The 19,066-nt window shown below is 45.6% G+C and overlaps 1 protein-coding gene across 4 annotated transcripts in view; it reads left to right on the forward strand.

Moving 5' to 3' along the window:
• Window positions 1–16,303, forward strand: part of CDRT4 (CMT1A duplicated region transcript 4) — a 57,190-nt gene extending 40,887 nt beyond the window's left edge. Inside the window, exon 3 of one of the 4 annotated variants that reach the window (XR_013228808.1) lies at window positions 16,040–16,303. Coding sequence is in view for 1 of the 4 variants with exons in the window: in XM_077324347.1 (XP_077180462.1) it covers window positions 10,219–10,694 (476 nt within the window). In the remaining 3 variants the exon portion in view is untranslated. The other 3 variants (XR_013228807.1, XR_013228809.1, XM_077324347.1) reach the window with 3 other exon arrangements.
• The last annotated feature ends 2,763 nt before the right edge of the window (window positions 16,304–19,066 follow it).

A 19,066-nucleotide genomic window follows, 5' to 3' on the forward strand; every position in this document is an offset into this window, starting at 1 on the left:
CTAATCACGTTTTATATATGTTACAGACAGATGGTGGTTATGCAGTGGTGCTTAGTTGGTGATTTTAATCGACCCATGCCAACTCTTTCTTATAGAAGAGAGAACTTTAAACGCTTCGTGTTCTAGGATAGTTTTGAATCATCTTATCCAAATGTTCAGGGGAATTCTTTGGTTCCCCACACATAAATGATTGATTTTGGGATCACCCTAACTGCAGCAAAGAGCCAGCACAGCTGCTGCAAGGGCCTCAGGGGTTTGGCAACTGCTACCTCAACTCCCATAGGTCATGCTGTGATTGTCTACACCACCAGGGCTGGCACAGCCACTGCTAAGGCAACTTCTGCCTCAGACTCCACAGGATGTTCAGCCCACCCCCCCCCCAGCTCACCCATCCAGCATGAGCTAAAATGGTTCTTCCCCTGCATACACCAGCTACAGGCCTTGGGAAAGGCACATCTCTCCCATGCAGATTCAAGTGGATAGTCATATTGTTCTGAAGTAGTACAAAAAAGTTCGGTCCAATGGCACCTTTAAGATACAACAAAGATTTATTCAAGGTGTGAGCTTTCATGCACAGGTCCAGGATAACCAGCCAGCTGGAGTTGAGGGGTATAGTCAGAGATGTGGTCCCTCAGGTACATTGGACCCAGACTGCATGTGGCCTTAAAGGTAATTGCCAAGACCTTAAGCTTGATCTAGGATTCAACGTGTAACCAGTGCAGCTATTGGTGCACAGGCTGGGTGTGGACCGTCCAAGGTGTTCCCATGAGAACCTGGCCACTGCATTCTGGACCAGTTGTAGCTTCCAGAGAAGGCATAAGGGTAGGCCTCTGTAGAGTGAGTTGCAGAAATTCAGTCTAGAGGATTGGACAAGAGTTGGACAAGAGAGAACATGAAGATATTAAATAGGATTGGAGAGAGGACCGCTCCTTGTAGGACTCCGCATGTGCATTGGTGGCAGTTTGAAGATCTCTCTCCTAGTGTTACCCTCTGTCTGCAACCCTGGAGAAAGATCAGCCATTGAAGGGCTGTCCCCCAAATTCCAGCATTGACAAGGTGGTGAGCTAGAAGCTCATGGTCAACTGTGTCGAATGCTGCTGAAAGGTCTAATAATACAAGCAACACCGACCTGCCTCAGGCAACTGGTGCTGGAGGTCATCCATCTGAGTCACTAGTGCTGTTTCTATCCCATGACCAGGCTGGAAACCTGACTGAGATGCGTCTAGGACTGAAGCTTCTTCCAGGAATGCTGATATTTGGTCCACGATAGCCCTTTCAACTATTTTCCCCAGAAATGCTAGGTGTGAAATGGGTCGGTAGGTAACTGGCTCTTGTGGGTACAGAGATTTTTTTTTCAGTAGCAGATGAAGCACTGCCTCTATTAGCCCTTCTGGGAATTCTCCTGATTCTAGGGAGATATTGATTATCTCCCAGAGGGGGCCCATTTTCAGCTTGGTGTAGTGGTTAAGAGTGAGGACTTCTAAACTGGTGAGCCAGGTTTAATTCTGTGCTCCCCCACATGCAATCAGCTGGGTGACCTTGGGCTTGTCATGATACTGATAAGACTGTTCTGACTGAGCAATAATATCAGGGCTCTCTCAGTGTCACCTACCTCACAGGGTGTCTGTTGTGGGGAAAAGAAGGGAAGGTGATTGCAAGCCGCTTTGAGATTCCTTTGGGTAGAGAAAAGCAGCATATAAGAGCCAACTCAGAGATGTGGTCCCTCAGGTACACTGGACCCAGACTGTATGTGGTCTTAAAGGTAATTGCCAATACCTTAAGCTTGATCTAGGACTCAACTTTTAACCAGTACAGCTGTTGACGCATGGGCTGGATGTGGGCCGTCCAAGGTGTTCCCATGAGAAACTGGCCACTGCATTCTGGACCAGTTGTAGCTTCCAGAGAAACTGGCCACTGCATTCTGGACCAGTTGTAGCTTCCAGTTGTAGCTTCCAGTTGTAGCTTCCAGTTGTAGCATAAGGGTAGGCCTCTGTAGGCCTCTGTAGAGCGAGTTGCAGAAATTCAGTCTAGAGGATTGCTCATTTGCTCAAACAGATAGCATTCCTGTGAAAGAAGCATAGATTATTCTATGTAACAAATGTGCCAAATGTCGTTCCAGTTCAGTTGTTATTTTCCCAGTGTATAGTTGATTAAATTCCATTTCTTCTTCTTCTTCTTCTTCTTCTTCTTCTTCTTCTTCTTCTTCTTCTTCTTCTTCTTCTTCTTCTTCTTCTTCTTCTTCTTCTTCTTCTTCTTCATGAGTTGGTATCATAACTCTGTATAGCCTGTCACAACAGTGGTGCAGCTGGCATTCTACCACTTTCGCCAGGCCAAACTACTAGTGCCTTATGTAACCCAGCCACAGTGACTCACATGACAGTCACCTCTAGACTAGACATCTGCAACTTGCTCTATGTGTTGTTGTTATTGTTAGGTGCGAAGTCGTGTCTGACCCATCGCGACCCCATGGACAATGATCCTCCAGGCCTTCCTGTCCTCTACCATTCCCCGGAGTCCATTTAAGCTTGCACCGACTGCTTCAGTGACTCCATCCAGCCACCTCATTCTCTGTCGTCTCCTTCTTCTTTTGCCCTCAATCGCTCCCAGCATTAGGCTCTTCTCCAGGGAGTTCTTCCTTCTCATGAGGTGGCCAAAGTATTTGAGTTTCATCTTCCGGATCTGGCCTTCTAAGGAGCAGGCAGGGCTGATCTCCTCTAGGACTGACCGGTTTGTTCGCCTTGCAGTCCAAGGGACTCGCAAGAGTCTTCTCCAGCACTAGAGTTCAAAAGCCTCAATTCTTTGATGCTCGGCCTTCCTTATGGTCCAACTTTCACAGCCATACATTGCAACCGGGAATACCATAGCCTTGACTAGACGCACTTTTGTTGGCAGGGTGATGTCTCTGCTTTTTAGGATGCTGTCTAGATTTGCCATAGCTTTCCTCCCCGGGAGCAAGCGTCTTTTAATTTCTTTGCTGCAGTCCCCATCTGCAGTGATCTTGGAGCCCAGGAAAATAAAATCTGTCACTATCTCCATTTCTTCCCCATCTATTTGCCAGGAATTGGGAGGGCCGGATGCCATGATCTTCGTTTTCTTGATGTCGAGTTTCAAACCAACTTTTGCACTCTCCTCCTTCACCCGCATCAACAGGCTCTTTAGTTCCTCTTCGCTTTCTGCCATTAGAGTGGTATCATCTGCATATCTGAGGTTGTTGATATTTCTCCCTGCAATCTTGATCCCAATTTGTGACTCCTCTAATCCCGCCTTTCTCATGATGTGCTTTGCATACAAGTTATATAGGCAAGGCGACAGTATACAGCCTTGCCGAACTCCTTTCTCAATTTTGAACCAATCAGTGATTCCATGTTCAGTTCCCACTGTTTCTTCTTGACCTGCATATAAGTTTCTCAAGAGACATAAGATGCTCTGGTATTCCCATCTCTTTAAGAACTTGCCACAATTTGTTGTGCTCCACACAATCAAATGCTTTAGCATAATCAATGAAGCAGAAGTAGATGTTCTTCTGGAACTCCCTAGCTTTCTCCATGGTCCAGCATGTGAGCCTACCCTTAACCTTGATCCGGAAACTACAGCTGGTCCAGAATTCAATGGCAACACCATGGAAATCCCACATTCGTCCCATTCTCCAACAACTGCACTGGTTACCAGTCAAATTACAGATCACCTTTAAGGCCATATGCAGTCTGGGCCCAATGTACCTGAGGGACCACCTCTCTGCCTGCACCCCTCAAAGAGCTTTATGCTCCACCACCTCCAACTGCCTGGTGATCCCTGTCCCCAAGGAATCTTGCTTGATCTCAACCAGGACCAGAACTTTGTCCTGGCCCCCACCTGGTGGAATGAGCTTTCAGAGGAGATCAGGGCCCTGACAGAGCTAGAACAATTCCGCAGGGCCTGCACAAAACAGTTTCTTTGCCAGACATTTGGTTGTGGTCAACGAAAAGTAATAACATCTACTGGGCTCCCGAACTTCCTTCCCATGAATCAAACAACCTGAACTGATCAACTATGGGATGTTTAAATGTTGAGGTTATTAATTACTATTCTTTGTTATTGCTCTTATTATGGTTATTCATCTGACTTGGTTACTGAGTTTACTATATTGTTCCTGTTCCCCTGTGTTTCATGTAAAGTGCCCTGAGCATCAAGGGAGGGCAGTATATAAATGTAATAAATAAAATAAATAAATTACTCCTGTGACAGCCAGGAGTCCACTGATCCTGATTCCCCATACAGTCTGCCAGTTGACCTATTTCTATCATGCTAAGCTTTGTGGGTAGCCATATGCCTGGCGACCTGTGCTGTTTACAGTGAAGTGGAAGTAAAGCTGGAGGATAGCAGCCACTTTGTCCTCCTTGCATATCAATGGTCCTACAAGCAAGGATGAGTGCTTACACTGGTATTTAGATTATGTAATCACGTGAGTTGATAGCAACTAGGTTTTGATAAACTGCTCCTAGCAGCCATTGAAAAGAGGGGTACATCTGCAGCATTACCTCATCATTGCTTCCCTGAAAGTATAATGCTAAGTGTGGAACAAACATGTTATGCTTCATGTTCAGTTTTGAAAGATATTACAGCTTAAATCCATAATTTTATCCTAATGTGTAATTCCATGAAAAGCACACGGAAGTAGGATCTCCTGCATGGCTCAATGAAGTAGAGCCTCTACAGCATAAAGCAACATCATGCTGAACAAAGTGAGTCCAATGGCACCTTTAAGACCACCAAAGCTTTATTCAAGATGTAAGCTTTTTGTATAAGAGCCTCTTGTGGTGCAGAGTGGTAAGGCAGCAGACATGCAGTCTGAAAGCTCTGCCCATGAGGCTGGGAGTTCAATCCCAGCAGCCGGCTCAAGGTTGACTCAGCCTTCCATCCTTCCGAGGTCGGTAAAGTGAGTACCCAGCTTGCTGCTGGGGGGTAAACGGTCATGACTGGGGAAGGCACTGGCAAACCACCCCGTATTGAGTCTGCCGTGAAAACACTAGAGGGAGTCACCCCAAGGGTCAGACATGACCCGGTGCTTGCACAGGGGATACCTTTACCTAAGCTTTTGTATGCACAAAGCACACTTCATCAAGCACAAATAAAACTTCGTTGGTTTTAAAAATTCCACTGGACTCAAAATTGGTTCTGCTACTTCAGACCAGCATGGCTATGCACTTGAACTAACATTATGCTGAAACTAAAAGGCTGTTTTCTGCAGTCCAACAATAATTTAGGGGCTTTCTCCATCTATTTTTCTTTGTCTTTCTATGTCTATTGTAAACTTACATTTGTAATTATCCCCCCCTTCCTCCTCCCAATTTGAATCTCCAGTTATCTGCCATGACAAGTTGTTAAAACTAAAATATCTGAGGGAATTATTATTCCACTGTGCAGAAAGACAATAGCATAGTTTGAGGCAGCTTTACAGGCAGTTTCACAGTGTAACCAAAGCTCCTGCTAGATTTTGATCAAGTAACATGAATTAGAGTGATTTGTTTCCTGTTCTAGTCAGACTGAGACTGAAAGCCAATTCTGGGAGGGCCAAAACAGGGGAAGAAGAAAAGTGGAAACATAGTCCATCAGTGACCAATTATTCATGTGCTTCCAGGACTGATTCAGGAAGGACACGTGTACAGCTTATGTAAGACCAAATTCCAGGCTGTTTGCACCCTGTGTAAGGCTATATGTCACTGCTAGTAGCATGGCAGCTGAGCCAAGGAGTTCATAACACTGCAGAAATAATGGCTGGACTGTCATGGGGAAATGTCATGCTTTGATAAACATAAACCTTTTCCTGGCTAAGTCCAGTTCCCTCTGACACTTGCCAAAGTGGGTTCAGGCGCACAGTTTGATTTAGTAAAGGCCACAGGGAGACACAGGTTCTGGAGTACAGTTCAGTCTAATGTAGACATATGAAGTTGCCTTATACCATGCCAGATCCTCAGCCTTTCTACCTCAATACTGCCAGTAGCAGCTCACCAAAGTCTCAGGCACAGAAAACATCAGCTATACTTTAACTGGAGATGCCAGAGATTGAACGTGGGACCTTTGAAATGCACAGCATGCGCTCTCCCACTGAACTGCAGCCCCACCCCATTTGGATTTCAGATTGATTCCCTTATTTACATCATTTATATGCCACCTTTCTGCCCCCCCCCCCCTCCCATGGGCCCCTGAAGCAGCTTACATAGTTCTTGCCTCCATTTTATTTTCCCAACAACCATGTAAAGTAGGGAAGGCTGAGAATATGTGACTGGCCAAAGGCCACCCAGAAAGTGTCCATGGCAGAGCAGAGATATGCAGCGTGCCTTTATGGACCAGTATGTTAATTTGAAATAGCCGCTTCATCTGAATCACCTGAGTCATTGTCATCATAGTTTTATAAACATGAATTGGTGATGTTAACAGTTTATTTAGAGCTTGTCATAAAACAACTACAGGCAGGATCTAGATGCAAAATCACTCAATCCCAGAAGCTCACTGGGAGTTCATGGATCAGTTCTTCTCATCCTAGCCTACCTCAAGGGGAAGTTGAACAGCTAGATTTGAGTTCAGTAGCACTTTAGAGATCAACAAGATGTTGAAGGAAAAGACTTTTTTTTGTGGAGGGGGGGCAAAGCTCTCTTTGTCAGATACGTTGGAATGGAGTTAGCTGAGTCCTTATATCCCAGTGAGAAGGTGGAGGGGGGGGTGGATGACCATTCTATCTGTGGATGACCATTCTTAGGTCAGGAGTGTAATGACCAGGAAGATTAGAATGTTCTCACATAGTTTCTTGTGTGCTGTGGTTTTTAATGGCAGACTTATGCCCATCTATTCTGTTGATCAGGGACCTGCTTGCCTGATGCAGTGAGGGGAAGGGCATTGCTGACACTTGATAGCATAAATAATGCTGAAAGATGAACAAGTGAATGGTCTGCCCAGTGTTGTTAGGTCTGGTGATAAAGCAACAGCAGAACTGATGGCATAGGCAGGTCTATCTCCCTGAACCCCAATGAGGGAAGGTATAAGAAAACAAATGCAACGGATATTAGGATAAGGTACAACAGTGGTTTTATGATATCCAGGACTATATCCAAAACCCTCTTTGAAAAATTTTAAACCTTAATTTCTCTCGGTGTAAGTTCTATTCTGTTTCCTGTTTGTGCGGGCTACAGCCATGTTTTGCCTTCCATGGTCCTGCATCTGTGCATACAAGGCTGAATTGTTCTCCCTAAAGCATGAGGCTTGAACTCGAATGAACCAATCCCTGCCCCTTTTTATCAGAGTAGGCTTTTTCAAAGGGGTTTCTGTAAACCCCTGAGGTATCCCAATGGCCCTGGAAGGGTATCGCTGATTGGGTAGAAGTTAATTTTTATATATATGTTTTTTTTAATGTAAACATTAATTGGGTGGTATGACCATATTTGGTCATGTTGACCCCCCAGTCATGGCTAATGATGGGCCTGGAGGGGGCGGAAAGGGGAGGGTCATAAAATGGTCATAAAATCATTACTGGCCGAGGCTTGTTGGACATCATAGTGATCCAGAGAGGGAAGTACTCTCATTTTAACTTAACTGCACTGAGGAGTGGCAGGGGGTGACAGAACAGCGAATGCTTGTCCCAGCCCTGTTCCCGGCGCAGCAGAGTAGGCCACTGGGTTGTTTCTGGCATTGGGGGCAGGGGGTGACAGAGCACTCTCTCCCTCCAGACCCTCCTGCACTGCAGCTGCTCCACCTTTGGTTGAGGGAGAAGAGCTGTGCTGTGCCTTCTTGGGAGCAATCCCTGCCCCTTCTAGCTGCTCTTGGGAGAGTTAAAGGGGAAGTGCTGCAGCTGCCCCCTTCCCAGCATGGATGCGAGAGGGGAAAGGATGGACAGGTGAGGCACTTGCCTTCACTGCCTGCCCAGGCAACCAGTTGCAAGCAATGCAAGAGTGGGAAGTTTCTGATGAGCCCAGCCAGCCAGAGTGTGGAGCCAAAGTGGCTTGTTTTTGTGGGGGCAGCTTCCTGAAGCCTGGCCCAACTTTTTTTATTGTGGGGAAGGTAAGGGGCAGGGGCAGCACATGTGTGGGTGGATGGGGGGCATCACAGCGGCTTTTGCTCCATGAACAGGAGAAGCTCCTTGCAATGCATGAGAAAGGGGGCCCAATGCCCACCCCTGCAGCCCTATTTCTTCTTTTCACTCCAGCCTGGTGCTGGCCACCTCAGGCAAGACAAGGGAAGCAGATCACTCACTCCTTGGTAGCCAACTCAGCTAAGCCCTGTGACTGCATTATCCAGCTGAGCCATGAGCAAGAGCTGCCTTTCTCACCAGTGCACCTGGAGGCTGGCAAAGGGGCAAGCTCCAAGACCCAGGAGGCCACCCCAAAGTCAGCATCCCAGCATTGGGGGGGGTGAGCAACATAAGCCTACCCTGGCTGTGTTACTGGCCTAGCAAAGTAGACTGCTGGGCTGTTTCTGGCATTGGGGAGGTGGGGGTGATAGTAGTAGTGGCAGAGCATGATGTCATATCTGGTTGGAGTGTCTGGGTGATGTGACTTCTAGAGGGGTGGCAGGGAATTGTGGCCTGCTGACCTCACTTCTGGGTTTCTCAAAGCCTGATTTCTGGGATTTCTCACTGGTAAAAAGGTTAGAAAAGGCTGTGTTAAAGAGATGGGGTTATCGCTAGCGTAGCTCCTCTGTATGCAAAGTGACCAGCTTGGTCCTCAGCCAATCCAATTTGTAGGGCATCTCAGAAAGCAAGACTAGGAAAGACCCCCAAATGAAACCTTGGAAACAGTGTTGCCAATCACTTGGTGGGGGGAAAATGTCGCGGCTCCTGATTGGTCCCCTCCGAGTTTTTATCCCAGACTGGTCCCACCCCAGGAGCCCTTAGCCTTTTATTTAATCCGCTCCACAGGAGCGGTTTAAAGATGAGAATTATCAATCAATCATTAATTAGTTAAGGTACCTAAGTTCAAGCAGAAATTTTTATAAATGCCACAAAAACCTAAAGCCTTGATCTTAAACCCACTTCAAGAAAAATTAGCTGTCATTCTTAAAAGGATTTGACATCATTTTCACAAAAAGCATGATAAGCAAAAGAAGACTGAATTCTTCTTTTGATTTATCATGCCTTTTGTGAAAATTATTTCAAGTCCCTTTAAGAATGACATAGCTAATTTTTAGACTTTTGTTGGTGGACAATAGAGAATTGTAGTGGATGTTTCACTGAATACTCTGTCCCCCTGATAACATATACTTGAGGTCCTTCAGTGATACCAGGGCTCTCTCAGCCTCACCCACCTCACAGGGTGTCTGTTGTGGGGAGAGGAAAGGGAAGGTGACTGTAAGCCGCTTTGAGCCTCCTTCGGGTAGAGAAAAGCGGCATATAAGAACCAACTCTTCTTCTTCTTCTCTATTATTTATGAGAATTTTCTGTTTTGAGATATTTTGAAAATGTGGTAATAAATGCTTTGTGTTTTGGTGTTTCTACAACCATTTATGATTTGTGTAGATTTTCTACAATCTATTCTGATTAAAAGACATTTCATTTTGCGTCCCTAGTCGGGGCCTGGGGATCCCTTGGTTTGATACCTTTCCCTTTGATTATGCGGTTTAAAAAACCAAGGTGGGATCATCCTCCAGGTCAGATTGAACCAGTGATCCTGGAGGTCTTTTACGTTCTTCTAGGCATAGAACAGGGGTGACTATGGGAGTGTAGTTGTGGATTTTAGTATTGTGAGGGGGTTGGACTAGATGCCACTTGCGGTCCCTTTCGGCTCTATGTCCCCATGTTTGCAGATGCAAAGACAGTGTGGCATGGAAATGCTAAAGCCACTTGTCCCTGTGTGTTGGGGATACAAATAGAAAACAGCTGGTGTGCCTATAAGTGACACACAACTCCTATTGCACTTTTGATGCACAGTCCTTGTGTTGTTCCCCAGAAAATACCAGGACTCATAATGATGGGTGAAGCCCTACACCACCTCTCATCTGGTCAGAATTCCTTAGAATAAAGTAGATGTTTCTGTGTTATTGCTGAAGACTCTGAGACATTTTCATCATTCACAGAGAGGTTCACAACCAGGGAATGGGTAAAGCCCCAACTAACATGCAAGAGGGGTAAGCAGTGAGGAGGATCAGGAAATTTATTGGCAGAGACTCCAGCCCATGCATCAAGCTAAAGAAGTTGTTAATTCCTGTCCTAAGATTATTTCTGGATCTTGATTTTTAAATATTTTTTTAAAGATCGGGCTTTGTTATCAAGTAATATTGGCCTCCCTTCCCATCTCATCCAACGCTGTCGCCAGTGGCCAGCCTACACCAACTACACATCTCCCTTGGTCAAGAAGATAGCTGAACAAGACAAGTTAAGAACTGCTAAGCTGCCGCCAATGGTACAGATAAGCCATGAAAAAGTACACAGCACTGAGAGCGGTGAGGAGGGCATCCCATGGAAGACATACAGCTATGGGGCTAGGGAAGCAGGAACTACTGAACCAAGCCCAGCATTTTCACAGATGCCTACACCTTCCAGCCCACTTTGGATTTCGAAGGACTCGCCTGGTGATCTGAGAGTGCAGATCAGCCCATTACCTCTGGGACCCACCGTTACAAGTAATTTAGTAATTTTTTCCAGAAGAGCCCCTTTCCGTGTGTTGCCAATGAAGTTGACAGATATCACTCAGCATAAGAAAACCAAAACTGTACGACTACTGGGATAGCTCCATGTGCTTTTGACTGCTCCAGACTGCATTAAAAATTCTCCACAAATAATAATTATGTCTGGATTCTTTTCTCTAGAATTTGGGCAGGAGTATTAAAGTAAGAAGTATTTATTTAACACTTACAGCAAAAGAAAATGGCAGACAAGTGGGAAATAATGTGAAACCAGATCTCAATCCTCTGAGGCCTTTCCTCAATCAACAGAGCAACAGGACTATGTGTAAGAACTAGTGCAGTGAGGTAGTTAAGAGGGTCAGAGTAGGATTCTAATCCTCTAATTCTAAAGATCTGGATTCTAATCCCCTGTCTGTGTCACAGGGTAGTTATATAGAAGAAAACTATTTATACTACTCTGAGATCCATGGAAGAAGGATAGGATAAATACCCCCCTGGCCCATTCACCTTGTTTGATGGAGAGCCAGTTTGGTGTAGTTGTTAAGAGTGCAGACTTCTAGTCTGGCATGCCAGGTTCGATTCTGCACTCCCCCATATGCAGCCAGCTGGTGACCTTGGGCTTGCCACACCACTGATAAAGCTGTTCTGACCCACCATCTGTTGTGGGGAGAGGAAAGGGAGGCGACTGTAAGCCACTTTGAGCCTGCTTCGGGTAGAGAAAATCTTAATGTTATGTGTTATTGGCCTGTGGCAACCTCCTTCACACGTAAATATCAGTATTTCAGCATACATATGTACCAACATTAGTCACCCATCAACGTACCAGTTCTGCTTAGTTTTTGAGATGTGACAAGATGTGGATGTGCTTTGCTGCTTTCCCTCCCAAAGTTTGGCATGCACACATTATTTAAAAAACAAACAACCCGTTTATACTCCATAAAGAGAATTGAGTGGCTCCAACCTTTCTCCCACAAAACTTTCTCCAACAGAAGAGCTTCTTAAAGGGGTGGAAGTCTGCGTAGGCTGATGGAAGGCCTCAGACCTTGCTTAGTGGGGTGGTAGGAGAGAATTAGGATCCGTTCCATTATAGCAGATAGCTACAGGTGATTTTGTGGGGGCACACAAGTTGTTATCCTGCAGTCCCACTCCATGTTGAGTTTAGTAGTTTTGCAGATGTGTCAAGATGCTGGTCAAAATCTGAGGAGCAAGGCAACAGCACGGGCATATTCATTGATTTGCAAGTGGGCAGTATCGCTCACATACGACGTGCACATCATCACAATTGGCAAATTAAGGCCACAGCTATATTTAATAAATTATTAACAGTGTTGACATGGCAGGGGATGGTAGTCAGCCATCACGTAGCCTGTACTGTTCCAATCAGGAACACAGGTCTCCCTGCTGCTGGGTTTCCTAACCAGGGAAGGTGGGATGCCTGAGGGGGCAGAGGCTTCCTCAAAGCCCATCCCAGGCTACCCGGCCCCTGCAAGCTCCTGTCTTCCCAGCTGGGTTGGCATTTGCTCGCAGGTCAAAAGCCTCTTAGGGAGATGTGCTGGAGCCCCAGCATGTCTCCTATCCACCCACTCCCCACTTCATAAATGGCGGCGTGGGAAAACCGAGCTGTTTGTGTAGCTTTGGCTCCTCACGTTATGAGATGGTTGGATTTTATTCATTCTGTTCTTTGTGGTTGTGAAGGGCAATTTTCAAAAGAGTCTCCTAGTATCTTCCACTAAAGGTGCTTATTACTAAAAAGAAAACTTAAAATCTGAAGATTATTTTTCTAGACTCATAATTTCATTACTTTTGCTACATTGTAATGACAGATTTGGGGTATCCCTTTTGGTTGATTAGCAAACGGTCTATAGAAAGGATCCCAATTTTTCCCCTTCATCGTGTAAAAACATCTGGCATTCAGATTAGAGGCGCAGTGGAAGGAGAACAAAGAGTTAATAAAGAAAGTTGGCACACACACTCCTATCACCAGATGTGGCAGGCCCCACTGGTTATTACGACACAGAATCCTAAGGGCCCCCAGCTAACTGCCTCTCTGAAGGAGCTTTATTGTGCTATGGCAGGGTAGATTGAATCCAGGTGTTCTTCTTTGTGTATGATGAAATCCAGGTGCTGTCTGGCTTCTTTAAGTGATTGGCTAACCTCACACAACAGCAACAACATGGTCAAACTTACCTCAAAAATAAGGGACCGAGAAGGCACACTCTGGTATTTGGGCAATTGGTAACTCTGCAATTTAGCAGCCGATTTCAATAGCGATTATTGTGGTTTTAAAACAGACGGCTGCTGTAAATGAGATCCAAATCCATGTGGTTTATAACTTCCCTGTTCTGAAGAGCATTAGCTGGAGCTACAGCTAAGGGCTAGAAGATTAGCTTTGCCAGGTGAATCTGGATTCTGGTCAGATTTCTGTGGGAAGGACAAATGGTTATACTTACTTAGCGGACAGAAACACATTTGTTTTTGCTAGAGAAACATAATACCTGTATGCAAAGATATGTTCTCAGAACCAGTGCTAGAATTGTAAGACATAACATTTTAAGTGATGTTATGAACTTTGGAGGAACCTTTCTAATAGAATACTTTCTAATAGAATACTGCGAATACTTGTGAATGATACAGCTCCTTAGAGAACAAAACCTACCATATTTATACTGTTTAAAAAAAATTCTAGTAGCTTTTTGTTACTATGTTCACTGTGTAAAGGAAATCAGGTTCTAAAAACTTTATTACTCGAGTCACTCCTATTTTGAAGCTTTGGAATGGGAAGGCTAGTATGGCAACTCTGCATAGTTCCAGTAAGGCTGCTAATAACCTAGAGGGGGAAAATGCCTAACCCTTTTAATTAGGGTTGGCAGACCCCTTCCCAGTGGAGGCAGGGGTCCCCAACCTTAAAGTCTTACTCCCCGGCTGCCAATTAGCTGGCCAGTGAGAGGCCCTACCAGTAGAACATGGCAGGAATTTTTTTAAGTGGTTCTTAACCTTCATCCCAAGTCCAGCTAGTTGGTTACAATTAGTAAGTTTCTATGGGCTTTGGACAACCCTTTGCAAGTCTAGTCCAGAATAAATCCACTGAGTTCTACATAGTTTACTCCCGGTTTAAGTGAGCATATGCTCGCATTGTGTCAGAAGTGATGTCAATGTGCCAACACCTTCCAGGTGACACTCTGGTATTTGGGTTCACAGACCAGAAAAAAACATATGTGTACTATTTCAAACTAAATAGCATTATACCAGTCATAGCTACATTACAATCTACTTGTTAAAATCAATTGACTTGCAGGGTAGGCTAACAAATACACTCACAACATGTTGGCATTGAAAGAGGCCACAACTTTATTAACAAACACCACCCTGAGAGAGTTGGCATGGCAGGAGGTGAGGAGCCGGAGCAGTCAGCCAACTGCCCTAATTTTCCCTAGCAACAGCTTGAATTTTCAAGATCCAGCTTGGTGTAGCGGTTAGAAGTGTGGACTTCTAATCTGGTGAGCTGGGTTTGATTCTGCATTCCCCCCACATGTAGCCAGCTGGGTGACTTTGGGCTCGGCACGGCCCTGATAAAACTGTTCTGACCAAGCAGTAATATCACGGCTCCTCAGCACCACCTACCCCACAGGGTGTCTGTTGTGGGGAGAGGAAAGGGAAGGTGAATGTAAGCTGCTTACTCCTTCATGTAGAGAAAAGCGGCATATAAGAACCTACTCTTCTTCTTCTTGATCCCATTCCACTCCAGTTCTCATCTGGGAATGCCGCTGCCCTCCCTATCCAGAGAAGTATCCACCCTGGATGCCAGAGGAGGCCCAAACCTCTTCTGGACCGGTCTAAGACCACCTGGCCCTCTGAAATCCATGCCTTGCCCAGCTGGGCTTGGCAATTGCTCACAGCCTGACACTTCTTTAAAGAGGCCCCTTTCCTGGGGAGTAGGCCAAGCACAACATACTCCCCCACCAAACTGGCTCCACCATCGGCCAACCCGCAGGTTGTGACTAGAAACAGCTAATAAATAACAATAAACACCTGTGCCCCTGTGCCAAGTACCCTTGGCAAACACCTGCCAACCTGACACAATGGGAGGGAGGGTGGGAAGCTTGTATACGTCCCAGCAAAAGAGGGATGGTAAGGCACATGGTGCACTACTGCGCCTGCCTCCCAGCCTCCAATCCCAAGACACCACTGCTCTTGCAGCCACATGCACCCTGGACTTTGCTCCCCCCCCCCGTGTATTTCTCCCACCCGCCCGCCCCACCAGCCATATCAATGGTGGCCCTGGCTTAATCTGGGCTGCAAATTATTCCAATTAAGAGATAAATTAAAATACAGAGGACATTGGTCATTTCTGAGGGATTGTTGAAAACATAGGTTTGCATATGTAGTAAGGTTAAGAAACCAATGCCTTTCTTAAGTTACAATACAATCTACATGTTCAAATCAATTGTTTCAAATAACAGATAAATTAAAACTAGGGTTGTGTGTGGCGGTGTCCTAACTGGCCATTCCAGGTCAATGCAGCCAGCGCTGAGCCACGGGGGGAGGGAGGGGAGGTGCCTGCCCCAATGTGTCAGTCGGTGCACACACACAGGCACGGAGCCCCACGCCTCTGTGTGTGTGTCAAGTTGCATACCGGCACCCATGCCTCCCCTCCCCCCCCCCCACGGCACAGTGCTGGCTGCTTTGACCTTCAACGGCCGATTTGGACGCCGCTGCACACAACCCTAATTAAAACACTGAGTATTAGGCCTTCCTGGGGCCTTGTTAAGAATGCAGGTTAGCATATATAGTAAAATAAGAAACCAATATCCCTGTTGAGTCCTGGGATTCCATTGTTCTAAGTTTTGTAATAACATGCATTTCAGCAGTCTCCCTATCCATTCTCTATACAGGACAAACAGGATAAACTCCAAAGGATAAATGGACACAAATGTGACACCAGGAACCACAAGATTGATATACCTGTGCGAGAATACTTAAACCTTCCAAGGCATTCAATAGATGACCCTAAAGTAGCTGTTTTATTACTAAGGAATTTTAAGAACAGAATGCATAGGAAGATTGCTGAAATACAAGTTACTATAACACTCAGCAATTACTGCCACAAAAATCCTTTTTTATTGCCACTTTCCCTGCCAAACCTGAATGTGCTGTAGATTGTGGCCACAGATACTCATTTGGTACTGTTTATGACATCATATGCTGTGGCAGGGGCTATGATGGTTCTGATATGTAAAATGTTCAAGTTTCAGTCTCCATTGCTAGCAGGTGTGAAAAACTCTGATCTGCCTGAGACCATAGAGAGCCACTACCTGTCTGAAAATATATAACACAAGACTAGATGGACCACTGTTCGGACTCGGTATAATGCCACTTGATATATGATTAATGAAAAATCACACTTGCTTTGTCTATTTTATTAACCTTTTCTTTTTCTTTCTGGTTTTAGAATTGTAGGGTGCCTTACTATTAGAAATTACTGAAGATTTTTTGGGTGGAAAGTCTAAGAAGAATGGCATTTGAGGTCAAGTGAGAGCTCAGCAGTGATGTGATCCCATGGAATCTGCCCTCCAAAAATCTTATCTCTATAGTCTGATCACTTGTAATGCTGGAACTCCGGGCCCTACCTGAAGGAGGTTAGAAACCTTGCTTAATGTGCACTTTATTTGCAGGACTGTATATTTAATCCCATTTTTTTAAAAAATAAAAGTGATAAACAGCAACTCCGTTTCCCCAGAATTATTTACGAAGATCAAAGTTTACCTCCTTATTAAATACAGGAGTATCTTCGATCTCCGCTGTGGGGTTCCTTGCAGCCCCTCCCCGGGGTACCTCTCTGGCAGCCGTTGTGTCTGTGTTCCACTTCTTAGAATCAGAAAGACACGAGGAGGCTGATTACTTCTTCAATCGTTTCTTTATTGTCTCCTCCTCCTCATTCCAAGTGTGCATTCACCAACCACCCCACACCCTTCCTATTCCTTCCTTTTATCTCCTCCGTGTGACCCCTCCCCTCTTTAATAAGCCCCACACTGCCTTCCTTTCTGTTTCCGTCCTCTTGGGGGCTCTGTTCCTTTGCCAGCCACTCAGGTAAGTAAACGTCTCCGTTTCTCTTACAGGTACCTTGGACTACGCTCTCTTGGTCTGGCCATTCCTTGGGGGGTGGGTCCTAGGGTTTTGCCATCATGCTTCTCAGGCCTCCCTCCCTTCTCATGGGCTGCCCAAGACCTTGCTTCTAGTGTTTGCAGCTCACGTGACACTAACTCTGGGTAAGTATCTTCATTATCTCCCTCTCTCCACTACCTGCCCCCGCCTTATTCTGGATCCTTCTCTCTCCTCTTTCCTAAGTCCATGCAGGCCTTTCTTTCATTTATCTGTGGTTGCCGTGCCCTCCTCCTTTCTCTCCCCGTTCTTTTCCCCTGCATTTGTTTTCATCGCATCTTTTCCCGCTATCCCTAACCAACCCGACTGTTTGACATTCGCTGCTCCTGCAGCTGTTGGGGGGGGGGGGCATCTCAGGCTTCTGTGGAACCAGCTTCTTACTTCCCACCTGGAAATCCACTTTGTAGTAATGGGGTTAGTAATAATGTTGTTGTAGTATTCCATCTTTTCCCAGTACTTTGTTTCTTTGTATGGCCTATTATAAATATACTAGCTTCAAAGCCCATTCCTAAGAATGGGCCTTGAAAAGGTCCCCTCCCCTGGTTCCTGGGCAGGCAGCTTAAGGTGGCTTTGGGCAGCAACTCGTAGCCAGATCAAGTGGTGTGGGCGGGGGCTGGCCAGCTCTTTAGCAGGGCTGGGACAGAGCTCCTTAGCAGGCAGTAAGCAGGCTGAGAGGCCCTCGTTAGCAAGGCCTGCCTAGCAGGCCGGGAGGACGTTAGCAGGCCGGGAGGCCCTCGTTAATAGACCCTGATTAGCAGGCCAAGAGGCCCTCATTAGCAGGCCCTCTACCATGACTCTTTGCCCAGGGCTCTTTCCCCTTACCTGCTGCTGGCTCCAGCTCACAGGTGCGTCTGAGAGCAAAGAGGCTAGAATCCAGGGATGGAGGGCAGGAGCTGCAGGGGCAGGGCCAATCAGGGTGCAGCCAGCTTTGCTCTGATTGGCCCAATAACTTGGACAGCTGGACACATTCTACCCCCCAGGCTGTTTCACAAATATATAAAGGAACCATGGATAAGGATGTTTTCCCTAGTGAATTCTCTAGTGCTTCACAATATGGAAAATGAGGCATCTCAGCTGCTTGTCAATTCCAAAAAATGTGGTCAAATTGCAGGAACAGATTTCCCCCCTTTGCCTGCATTGCCTTCTGTTCCTTTCATTCCACAAACTAATGCCAAATCTGAACCTTAAGGATTTAAATGGAAAATGCTTTCTGGATGCTACTGCCCAGCTGCGATAGGGCAATTGCATAATCAAAACAGCAACTACAACAACAACAACAACTAAATTGGATACCCCTGTCACAATTGATGTTCTACCTTAATTTAGAAAAGTACATTTTAAAAGTAGCTGCAGAAGAAATACACCAGAAGGAAAAGAATGGTGCATAAGGTGGGCACAGAATCTGAAGTCAAAATTAAAGATTTATTGCTCTGAAAATCTTCAGTAAGATGTGCATGGGTAATGGGACTATGACTCTTTCCCCCTTACTAATGGCAGTGGCAGTGTTCTTTCTCCCCCTTATTTCTTTCAGAGGAGACACCCTTTCAGGAAGAAAACGAAGTCTGGAGACAAAATGTCATTGTAGCATAAACATGTACAATGGGTCATGCACCTAATCACTTCAAGAGGATCCTTGGGTTGTTTTTACTCCCATATTCCTGAAGAGCAGCATCAGAAACAGCCCTGCTGCTGATCTGTCTTCTTCCTTGCAGTCCCTGCTGCAGTTCCATAGCTTGGGGACAACATTGCCACAGTAGGAGATTGGTATGATGTCAATGCTAGGCGTGGGTGAGGTGGAGGAGGATGAAATAGATCTTTATACATTTTTTCCAGCTTTGCCAATATGAAAGGGAGTTTTTATGTCTATCTGCACAGACCCAAGTGCTTTATGTATGCTCAGTAAAAATAGCATTATTTGTGTTCTTGAGAGGCACCCCTCAGACTGTCTGATACTTCACTTGCCCATCTCCCAAAGATCTGACTTGGAACAGCATCAAGCATGTTTCTTCAGAACAAAGACTGTAATGCTGTACAAATTTACTTGGGAGTCAATGCCATTGAGTTTCACAGAACTTATTTCTGCACAAAGTTGTCTAAAGTTGGGCTGTAAGGCCTATCAAATACAATCAGGTGCAGATCCATAGATATGAGCATAGGTAGGTAGTCCTGTTTTCTTTGAGGGAAAGGAAACACTGAGAGGGCCCTAAAGCAGCCCTGCTTGAAAGGATTCCACAAACTGAGTTCAGGTTCCCCAAGTCTCATGGGAGTCATGGAGCCCACTAGCTAACCCAGAAGCCCACCTGCCACTTTAACACTG

The sequence above is a fragment of the Paroedura picta genome, chromosome 3, assembly GCF_049243985.1.
Source record: "Paroedura picta isolate Pp20150507F chromosome 3, Ppicta_v3.0, whole genome shotgun sequence".
NCBI classification, from domain to species: Eukaryota; Metazoa; Chordata; class Lepidosauria; order Squamata; family Gekkonidae; genus Paroedura; species Paroedura picta.